Here is an 11,056-nt window from a genome sequence, read left to right as displayed (position 1 = left end):
AATCAAGGTGAGAAAGTAACTGGGGTCACCAGACAAGGGCGCCCAGGCGCTGGTGGGAGAAGCTGGTCTGTGCATCCTGCCTGCTCACCCACAACCCCTGTGTCCTGGCCTTCCCCATGGGACTGGGGGGCTGCACCATCTCCCCCTTGCTTTGGCTGTTTTGGGCCAGTAAGTTAACTGAGTGTTATCTTAACTGAGTGTTAAAGGGAGAGAAAATTTCTGAGGGGGAAGAGACATTTTCTGAGTTAACCCTTGAGCAAAATCAAGAGCAGAGCGCCCCATTCCCCTGCCCTCAGCAGGAGGAGGGATGCCATGACCGTGACCATCTGTCTAGTCGTGTGCCCAGCCTGTGACATGTGCCCGCCTTCCCCCGCCGCGACAATGAGGCCCCTGCTGCCCTTCTAGAGAGGCCGGCCTGACCCTGGCAGAGCAATGAAGGGGAAAGAGGCCCCCAGAGTCTGTGGCCACGGCAATCCCGCTGCAGACCCCAACAAAGGCCGTGGGGAAAGGAGGCAGCTGTGCTTGCAGAGGAGGAGAGACCCAGGTCTGAGGGAGGAGGCTTGGCCACATGGCTAGGAACCCCAGGCCGTGTGTGTCTGACCACAGAGGCAGACGCGCCACCTTGGGGTTTGGAGCCTAGAACAGGCCGTTCTCCCCACAGTTACCACTCACATGGACCACGGCAGCCTCTCCCGCACCCGGCCCCCTCAGCTGCTGAGTCATGCTCCCCAGGGCTCACAGAGGCGCCGGTCCAAAGCCAGGCTGAGTCATTTGATGATGAATTGCGGAATTCTTTTTCAGGCTGTCACCGCAGCAGTGGTGGGCCCTGACCCCCACCCCCTGCTTCCCCACCAAGTCACTCAAAACATTGTCTCCTCCGCTGTCTTTTCTTCTCTCTGTCTTGCGCCCCCATCTGACCCCCACCCCCACCACCAGCAGTGAGCACAACCCGCTGGGATGCTCAGAAGTATCTCTGAGTTTCCCTTCCTGTGTCTAGATTCCAGACCTATTATAGGGACAAGGGCCTGGTCTGTTGGCTCAGGAAAGAACCTCCCATCTCATTTGATTCGGCCGCCATTGGTGAAAGAGGGAAGAGGGACACGGGCTTAGGATTCCTAGCAGGTTGGAAGGGCAGGTTTGGAATCAGAATCTAAATCTGCTTGAAAGGAGCAAGCTTCGCCACCTTTGGTTTCCTTGTCTGTCAAATAATGCTAACGGTTCCTACTTTGTAGGAGTTGAGGCTTCTGGAAGCCTATGGGTATGAAGCACAGGTGGGCGGGCACTCAGTAATTGTTATTCCATCTACTGTATTTGATGGGGAGGCCAGAGGTTGTGTAAGTTAGAAATAACACCCGGGGCGCACCTGGGTGGCTCAACCGGTTAAGCATCTGACTTTGGCTCAGGTCGTGATCTCACTGTTGGTGAGTTCAAGCCCCGCGTCTGCTCACTGCTATCAGCACAGATCCTTAGTCTCCTTCTCTCTCTGCCCCTCCCCCACTCGATTGCACGCTCTCTCTTTCTCTCTCAAAAATAAAGAAACATAGAGAAAAAAAATAACATCTGAGGTCTTTCCCCGTCTGGTTCAGCACAGCTGGGGGCAGGAGCTCCTTGAGGGGCTTTGGAGACCAGGTCAGAGCGGGCAGGCTTGGCGAACAGGCAGCTATCACTCCCAGCCCTGCAGGCCCCACGGTGCATGCTGGAAGTTGCCCACACATGCTTGTTTGGTTCCTGCAAACCAGAAAACAAGCAGAGACGAGTGGTGGGCACAGCCCCGCCCCAACCTAGGCCCCTTGCCCCCTCCCAGCTCCCCGACTGTCACGCAGTCATTCCCCACCTGAGACTGCCCACATGCAGTCTGGCTGACCCAGGTCACCAGCTGGCTCCCACCAAGGCTTAGCCTGGAAGATACACATCTCTGCCCAGAGGACCCCTCTGTCTACAGATGGGAGTGGCCGGGACTAGGGGGGACCTCTTGCAGTGTCCCCAAGGACTCACATCTTTGGAGCCACAGCACAGGGTGGCCATGATACCTTTGCTCCCTGGGCTTTGGTGCTGACAGTTCCCCACAGACATGAATCCATGTAAGAAAATGCTCATATTGGGGCGCCTGGGTGGCTTAGTCGGTTAAGCGTCCGACTTTCGCTTAGGTCATGATCTCGCGGTTCGTGGGTTCGAGCCCCGCGTCGGGCTCTGTGCTGACTGCCAGCTCAGACCCTGGAGCCTGTTTCAGTCTGTGACTCCCTCTCTCTGTGACCCTCCCCTGCTCATGCTGTCTCAATCTCTCTCCTAGAAATAAATAAAATAAATAAAATAAAAAATAAATAAATAAAATGCACTTCTTCAAAAAAAAAGAAAATGCTCATATTTTTTCAAAAGAATTTATTAAGAAACAGAAGAAAGATATAAAGTATGCAAAGGAATGAAAGAGTTTACAACATAGATTCCTCAGCCCATGGCAACTAAGAAAAATTTGCTGGGCTGACCCTATAGGTACTGAGGCCTCAATTCGGTCTCCAACCCTGTCTCTTTTGGATGCTAAGATAACCAGTTCAAACTTTCTCCAAAGATGAGTCAGGTTGTCTTTCCAAACCTCCTTCCTAACAGCCTCTTTATATGGTCCCAAAGGTTCCTCACCTGGAGCTTCAGATGAGGTCTTGCCTCACCCCACTGTACCTACTCCACTCTCCTATCAAAGGTGCCTGTGGTCCCCAGAAAACCTACTTTTGCTCCTGTCCTGATCCATTTAATTAAGCTATATTCATGAACCAGGTGGGTAGGCTGGTTCTGTGATCTTCAGCCAAACTACCTATTTTCCTAAGCCTGCGTCTGAACTTGATCTTTCTCCTGCTAGGAACATCTTCCTGAGCACCTACTCTGGCAACTCTCTGCCCCAGCTAGTCCAAATCACCTCCCCCTCCGCCCCCAAAAAGACCTCTGTGCCCTGTCCAATCTCCTACTCAATTTACAGGACAGCTATAGTGTCAGTTGACCCGCCATGGAGAGATGGTCAAACACCTTGGTCTTGGCAACCACCTTTCGAGTCCTGCCCAGCTCAGATCACCAACTGTACCAATTTCCTTGGAAGATTTTTGACTTCTCTCTCAGACCTCTGCCCCTTTGGAATTCTCCCTCTATAGCATGTATTAGGTGACATGGCTTTATAGATACAGTAATAATATTACAATGGAAGGGGAAGTTAGTCCCTCCCAAGTTATAGTTTCTCTAAATTATCAAAAGATCGGGCCACGCTTGCCATTTTGAACTTTCCTAAATGTCTGTGGTTATCGGTCCTTCATTAGCACAGTCTGGTTCTCAGCTGGCTTTTAGGAACAGCACTGAGTCTTAGCAAGTTGGCCATTGGTCCCTTCTGCTTCTACAGTTACTGTTGTGTCTTACATATGGCTTCTTCAAATAACTGCTGCAAGGCAAAACATCTCCTCTAAAGGAGAAATGGCAAAAGGCAAAACAACTCTACCCAGACCTTCTTGAGTTTTGACCTTGAAATATGTGCCTGTAATACCCCCATTCAGGCTTACCCTGGTGGAAGAGTCCATATGAGGTCAGTACAACTTGGCTGAGATTTTTCCTAACCCACACCTCATGGTATACAAAACACTTCTTTGTGCCCAGTACTCACGACAACCCTGTGAGGTGGGCATGGTGCATATATAATCCCCATTTTACTGATGTAGAAACAGAGGTTCAGAGAGGTTAGGAAGCTAGCCAAGATCACACAGCTATCTCACGGAGGAGCTAGCACTCAACCTAGGTCTGTCTCTGCTACCTCGTTCACTTCCCCTTAGACACAAAGACTATGAAAGAGGTTTTCTACTCCCCCTTTCCCTACCAGGATGGCAGGCTCCTTTCACCAGTATATGCACAACCTGGAAAGTTCCAAACACGAAACAGAATGAAAATTGTTACAAGTCCAATGGAGTATGTGTGTGTGTGTGTGTGTGTGTGTGTGTGTGGTGTTGCATCGTTCATGATGTTCCTGATTTCTTCACATCTGTAGTTTAACCAAGAATTTTCTCTTGGTGCTGAGTGGGATTCCTAGGTCACGGGTAAGGTGATGGGGGTTTTACCTCTAAATTATGCTCAATACTGTACTTCCCTTGCATTTCACATTTTGTCAGTGTCCTGTGCCTTCCCACCCCTACCCCTCAATGAGGAAAAGTTAGTACTTCCATCAGTCTTCCAAAGTCCAGCTTCCCGGGATTCCAACAGCTTCCTGGAAAGCCAAGTGGTTCCTGCAGCTCTGAAGCATCTGTGGGATTCTCTTCTTGCAGCCAGATGGCACTTCTGTGGTTCCCATGCAATTCTACAGAACTGCTCTGCTAACCCAAAGGTATATGACCCTCTAGAGCCTATGACCTCCCAGGTCCCTCTTCACATACAAGCAAGTCACCCCAATCTCACATCTTTTGTGACTCAGAGCCAGGCCGCCCCCCCAGGAGGCATTTGGTGGACTGTGTCCATAGCGGCCCCTACCAGAAATTTCTCACAAGCCAAGGTTTGGGACAGCTTGGTTGGCTGGGGCTTAGACATCTGAGGTGGGAAACCTCTAGAAGAGTCTTACCACGGTCTTGTCCTTTTTCTAGATATTCACTCATTTCACAGACGTTTATTGAGCACCTACTACAAGGCATTTCTGTGCTCACTCTGGAAATAGAGCTTGCAAAGCAGCTAAGACACTGCCCCACCCCCACCTCCACCCAACTCACCCTATACTAGTTGGTTCTGTAGAAATACCACTTGGTTTCCAGTTGTTCTGAATTAGTTGGTGAGCTCAATAAGACCTTCCCCTGTCTTGTGGACACTTCACAAGGGTCTGATCACCCGAGAGGACTCCCCGACTTCTGCAGATAGGCCTCTGTTCAGGGCAGGCCTCTGCTCTGCCCTTCCTCCCTGCCAGGCCCCGGCCAGCTGGGATTTGCCTCCAGACTCACGCCTCTTCTTCAACTGGACAGTCTCATTTGTACCAACTGACATATTCATTTGCAAATCCAATAGCTATTCTCGAATATCATTTGTACAGGTGTATGTTTTTGAAGTAAATATTCAAGCATATATGTTACTTAATGGTCAGTAAGAACTGAAGTAGGAATGTGCATATATGAACGTGCATATATATGTACACGAAAGCACTTAGAACCCAGTCTCCCAAATCACTATTTACAAATGTTGAACCTATTTCCACTCGGTAACTATTCAGACATACTTTTACCCTGTTACTATCAGTAAGTGATCATAATTCCAAATTCTCTCTTTTTTTTTTTTTTTTTGCTATGATTGCATCACATAACATATTCTAAATAGTTTTCATAGTTGTCATACGTGAAGGCAATAGCTCATGGTCTGAACAGACCACAAGCTACTTGGCTGTCCCCCACAGCCAAGCACTTTCCAGTCAATGACTGTGACATATAGGGTGGCCACAAATACTTTCTTCCTCTTGAATTATCTTCCCAGAACGTATTCCCCAAAGTGAGATAACTTAGTCCTAGTCATTTCTTTTTACCTTTGTCAACAACTGCCAAATTGTTCTCAGAAAACATCACACTTTATAAATGCTGGTAGTCTATGTCCTCATGACGTATTTTTAATATATTTTTGGTGAATGCCACGTGGTTGACTTGACTTATAGTCAATAGTTTCCTAGTCCTGGCCTGTGTGCGTTTCCTTCTGGGTACATTGCCTGATGGGTCTTTTGACCAAGTAGATCTCTTGGTCACTGCTTATACTGGCGGCTCAGCTTTTACTCAGACCAATTCTACATAATTTCTTCATCTTACTGGCTTTCCTCTCCTTCTCATTATTTTTTGCCGTGCATACATTTCCGGTTTTTATATAATTGAATTTGTCCACTTGACCTTGAAGATTTCCCCCATTACTTCAACAGAACAAGCAATGACCTCTTCAGAAGAGGGTTTTATTTTCCCTACTCCTTAAGGCGCTGCACTTTCCCTCTGGACTTATCCAAAATCCCTCTGGTCCCCACAAACATTCCATCATCCATGGTCCCTACATTAAGATTCCCTTCGGTCATCTTGTGACAGCCCCTGGCTCAACACATCCACCTTGGTTCTGGCGCCGCCACAGTCCATGCAAGAGTGCAGTGGTCGCCGCTCACCTCTGCAGAATCCTTCCCTGTGTGCTTCATCCCTCCACCCAGCCCAGCCCCACGACTGACTTCTCAAGTTTTCCACTTGGTTTGGCCCCAGAGTCCAGCACCTGGCCTCCAGGGTTAGGGCTAGGTTGTTTCTTCCCAGCAGTAATGGCCTACCTGAAGGTAAATTCCTTCACCTTTTAGTTCAGCCATACCCAAATTTTCGCAAAAGGAATCATGCTGGAAAACTATTTAAGACTCTAAGAAGTGTAAAGCATCAAAGCAGAGATTTAACATCCTATATAAGTCTTGCCTTGGATTAGCCTGGTGGTGGGAGGGGAGACCCTGAGGTTACCCCTCTTATACTCAGAACCCTGTGTTTTAGACTCCAACCTTTCTGTTTTCCAGTGGCACATTCACCTCACAGACTTTGAGGTATACACCTCTTGGCCTCAGCTGATGTCTGTACTCAGTCCGCCACAAAGCCCACCTTGTACCCCACTGGGTGACACCATTATCGGAGGGATCTCTACTTCCAGGCTCTGGCCGTTTCAAAATCTCTTCTGACCTGGGGTGTCCCTGGTTCCGGTCTGAGGGGAGCTGGGTTCTCAGCTCTCTTCTAGAAGGCACATGCCCAACATACCCCGAGCCCACCTCAGCTCAGAAGATTCCTTCTGCCAGCCTTGCCAAGACTCTCCCTGGGCCACCCCACCAGGAATGGTTTTGAAGAACGCCAATCGGCACAAGCTTACAAATTTCAGAAACCTGAACTACAAGGGTGGTGGCAGAAGCAGCAGTCATCCACAAAAAGCAGGAGGCACAGTTAGCTCCCAGCACCCTCCTCCCCTGCTTCTGAGAGCTGTGCTCCCACCACCACCCTTGGTCCCATGCCCACAACACCCTGAAGAGGGGTTAGCAGTTTGGCACTTCACAGTGAAAGGTCGCCAGCTCCTGCCTTCCTTCCAGAAAATGCCCTCAGCCACCACATCCCACGGCACCTTGCCTCCCTCATCCCCCCTCCAGCCCAAGCCCCCCGCCTCCCCTCTCCCTCCCCAGCCCCTCTCCTGTCCTAGCCCTTTAACTATCAGGAGAGCGGACCCGAAAGACATGAATGGTCCCGTTACTGAGAGACACAACCAGGTGCCTCCCGTCCACCATGGTAGTCACCCTAGGCTTTTCCAGGCCATGATAGGCCGTCAGGAAGTCGCCAAGCAGTGAACCCTTTGGATCCAGGATCACCACCTTGTTGACCTCGCGAAGGGTCAGGAAGATGTAGCCTTTCTTATCCACGGACACAGAGCCCGGCTGGCACCCATGCAGGCCTGGCCCCCGGTACTCCCCAATCACCTGACCCAGGCCGTCACAGACCACCACACTGTTCTGCTGCCAATCAGACCCCACAAAGTTGCCCTGGGGGCTGGTGGTCAGGAACACCAGTGCCCGCAGGCCCCTGTTGGCCTTGCCCCCAGGGATAAACCGGGTGGCCAGGCTGCCTTCCATGTTGTACACTTCCACGTGGCCTGACACGCTGACGGCCACGCGGTCCCCACTTGGCATGGCGGCCACGGCGTGGCTAGCCTGGGAGAGGCTCAGGGCCCGACGCCACTGCACCTCACCGTCAGGGCTGATGAGGTAGAGCCTCGCGCCGGCCGAGAAGGCCACAGCTCCCTGCAGGGCAGCCACACTGCATGGGGAGCAGCCCTCGGGGACAGGCACCACACCCTTGTAGTCACCATTGAGGGAGAAGCGCTTCAGCGCCCTATTCTGCTCATCCGCCACCAGGATCTCCCGGGAGCCGAAGGGACAGAGCCCTGTGATCCGAGGAGATCGCTTGTCTCCTGGCATCCGTGTGGGGAAGCTGCAGGAAAAAATGGGCCTGGGGAGGAGGCCAGAGCCCTCCAGGTTCAGCCCAGGCGCTGGGCTGGGCTCCCGGGAAACTGACTTGAGCCTGCCTTTGAACTTCCTCTTCTTGTTGGATCTGCCACCCCTCGGGGTCTGGGCTCCTTCATCTTCTAGCAGTGTCTGGGCTCTGCCTTCTTTTGGGGTCTGGGCTCTGTCTTCCTGGGGTGTCTTGGCTCTGTCCTCCTTTAGGGTCTGGGCTCCCCCTTCCTGGGCCGTCTGGGCTCTGTTCTCCTTCGGGGTGCAAGCTCCATCCCTACTCTGGGGCTGGATTCCACCTTGTCTCTCTGACTTGGCTCCATCCTCTCTCTGGCTGGGAGTTTCGTCACCTCCCTGGCTTCCAGCTCCTTCTTTTCCACTGTCTTTCTGGGACTGTTCCTCAAAGGAGAGCCCTAGCAGGCGACAGTTCTTGTCCAGGAGCCCAGGATGGAACTCCAGCTGGGGCAGCAGGCGGGGTGCTGGCCCAGGCATCCAGGGACAGCCCTGAAGCTGCCGGAGCCTCTGGGCAATCGCCCCTTCCAGAGAAAGTATCTCGGCCTCACGACCCAGGCTGAGCACCCGACGGGCGAAGGCGGCTGCCGCCCTGGCCACCTGCTCCCGGCTCTCCAGCTCCTCTAGTCTCTCCCGAGCAGCCTCCTCAGCAGCCTCCACATGGGCCCGCAGCTGCCCCAGCACCTCCTGCTTCTGGGCCAGAAGGGCTCGGAGGACCCCCTCGGCCACCTCCTCCACCTGCGTCCCCACCCTAGATGCCTGTTCCCGCAGCAGGGCCAAAGCTTCCTTTTCAGCCATCCGGGCGGCCTCAAGCTCCGCCAGGTTGCCATCCACGCCCGCCAGCAGCTCCTCCAGGCCCGGCCTGCGGGCGCGCACAGCCTCAGCCAGTGGCAGGCAGGGGTGATCCAGGTGGGGGTCCAGACGGCACTCACGGCATAGCAGCTGGGAGCAGGGCTGGCAGAGGAAGCGCAGGGCCTCGCCTGGGTGCTGAGGGCACTGAGCCGCCTGGCGCTCCCGGGCCTCCTCGTCATACCAGCCGGCCCGATAGCCCACCAGGTCCACCACCCGGTGGGTGTGGGTCTGCCGAGTGCAGCGATGCCCGTCAGCGCAGGCCTGGCACAGGTCGTCCGCGCAGTCCAGGCACCGGGCAGTGGCCGGGCCCCCCGTGCCGGCCCCCCCCATCAGGGGACACAGCGCGCAGGCTGGCTTCCCCGCACGCAGGTCTCCGCCAGCCCGGGCCCTCACCAAATCCAGGAGCCCGTTGACAAAGAAGTTGGTCTTGAAGGCGGCCACGCCCGCCGGTGGCACAGGCACGGTCTCTCGGCACTCAGGGCATCGGAGGTGGCCGCTCTCGGCCAGCTGGGCCAGGCAGTCCTGGCAGTAGGTGTGCAGGCAGGGCAAGGTTTTGGGTGCCCGAAGCTGCTCCAGGCATATTTTACAGGCCAGGAAGTCGCTGCTCAGGGCCTCCAGCAGGGAGGGCGAGGATCCCTGGGAAACCATGCTGCAAGGGAGAGGTCGGGGTCAGAGGGCAGCCCGCCAGCCTGTCAGCCCGCCTCTCCCCCCTTCCTCAAGCCCCACCAGGGCTGAGGTCTCACCTGAATGGCCAGGAATTTCCTTCTGGTCTTCCAGGGCCTGTGGCCACTTGCTCTGAAGCTAGGGAGCTGCCCCTCTCCGTGCATACATTCAGCAAATGCGAAAAAGTAAATGCTTCCTGCCTTGTGCCTAGTGCTGTGAGAAAGGACAAGACCAAGAAGCCCAGCCTTAGGGAGCTAACAGTGTGATGACTGGCACCCCGGGGGTTGACAGGCCTGTGACAAGTGTGGCGCGAGCCCTGTGGGAAGAGTCCTGGGGGTCCGGTGGGGATAGGTGTGGGGGGTGCAGGCAGAGAGGACATAGGAGAGGGTCCAGGTGTGCAGTCACCTCCACTTGTGGCAGCTGGGACAGTGGGCCCAATTCCCGTAGCCCCCCCGCACCTGTCTTCTTCTAGACCCTGGGAACAACATCAGGGGCCTAGGGGCCCCACTTCCTGCCGAATTTCCCTGGTAGGAGTTCTGGAGTAAGTGGAAGGAAGGCTGTGGGGAGCGGCTGCTCTGCTCTCCTTCCAGCTGCTGGACCTCGGGGTCACCGGGGCCTGTGCCTCACCTCCTAGAGGCCTTTCTTTCTGCCTGTCCTGCTGCAGGGGGCCTCGGCTGTCCTAGCAGCCTCTGAAGAGGAGGAATTGTTTGGACCCGTCTGTGAATCCCCCCAGATCCCAGCAGTGGCCGAAATCCTCCAGGAAGAGGCTGCGGGGGGCAGGGGGCAGTATCCCCCAAACTTCTGGAGTGTGGGGGCCAGGAGGACAGGCCAGAGAGTGGGCGGGGGCCTTTCCCAGGTAACCTCAGGCCTTTGGCGCCGGAGTGGGGCGACGTGGGGTGCTCCCTCCCACCCTTTCGTCTCCTCCCGCCTTCCGGGTCCCTCCCCTCCCCCTTCCTCTTCCTCCCGCTCCCTCCCCCCAACTCTTTCCAGCTCGTCAGTGTCCTCCGCCCTCCTTACCAGGCCTGAGCTGTCCTTGGGCTCCGGGGACGGGGCGTGGAGGGCCCGGGGCCTGAACACCGCTGGGGCTGGGTGCCTGAAAGAGAAACAAAACTGAAACTAATGGTACTTCTGCAACTTCCGTCCCCAGCTCGGGACACCGACTCGCACGGCCCCAGGCCCCGCCTTCTTCCCTACCCCAGCTGGGACCTCTTCCTCCGGAGGGGGAGCCTCCACCCCTGGCCGGCGTGGCCCCTCCTGCAGGCCGCGGGTCTCGGTGGGGCTCCCCAGGTCGGCCTGTCAGATCCAGCATCAGGATCCGTTCAGCCGGCTAAGTGTGTTTGTCGCACACGCAGAGGACCTGCCTGAGGACGCGTCCTTTGAGGGGAGAAATGAGAGATCTTGCGCGATTCAGAGCCCTGTAACTAGAGCCCAGCCCTCAGGCCCTGTCTCCAATGAAGCAGCGCAGCTGCAAATCTAGTCCTAAGTGGGGCCCTGCATGCTTTAAACCTCTGCTGAGCCAGGGGAGAGGCAGCGGAACCAGAT

The 11,056-nt window shown here is 54.7% G+C and overlaps 1 protein-coding gene across 1 annotated transcript; it reads right to left on the bottom strand.

Annotated features, from left to right (window-relative positions):
* Positions 1 to 7,171: 7,171 nt before the first annotated feature.
* TRIM56 (tripartite motif containing 56) lies at positions 7,172 to 10,636 on the bottom strand. Its single transcript, XM_077777827.1, has 3 exons — positions 10,532 to 10,636; positions 9,595 to 9,727; positions 7,172 to 9,500 (listed from the first exon to the last, which is right to left on the bottom strand). The coding sequence occupies exon 3, from the start codon at positions 9,497 to 9,499 to the stop codon at positions 7,187 to 7,189; it is 2,313 nt and encodes a 770-aa protein (XP_077633953.1). The 5' UTR covers position 9,500; positions 9,595 to 9,727; positions 10,532 to 10,636; the 3' UTR covers positions 7,172 to 7,186.
* Positions 10,637 to 11,056: the final 420 nt, after the last annotated feature.

Source organism: Crocuta crocuta, unplaced genomic scaffold, assembly GCF_008692635.1.
Source record: "Crocuta crocuta isolate KB4526 unplaced genomic scaffold, BGI_CrCroc_1.0 scaffold217, whole genome shotgun sequence".
Classification (NCBI taxonomy): Eukaryota; Metazoa; Chordata; class Mammalia; order Carnivora; family Hyaenidae; genus Crocuta; species Crocuta crocuta.
The sequence above is the reverse complement of the archived record's forward strand: the minus strand, read 5'-3'. Positions and strand labels throughout refer to the sequence as shown.

Bases quoted from the DNA above. Each gene is read 5' to 3' on its own strand.
- TRIM56 (XM_077777827.1), bottom strand. From the start codon at position 9,499: ATGGTTTCCCAGGGATCCTCGCCCTCCCTGCTGGAGGCCCTGAGCAGC.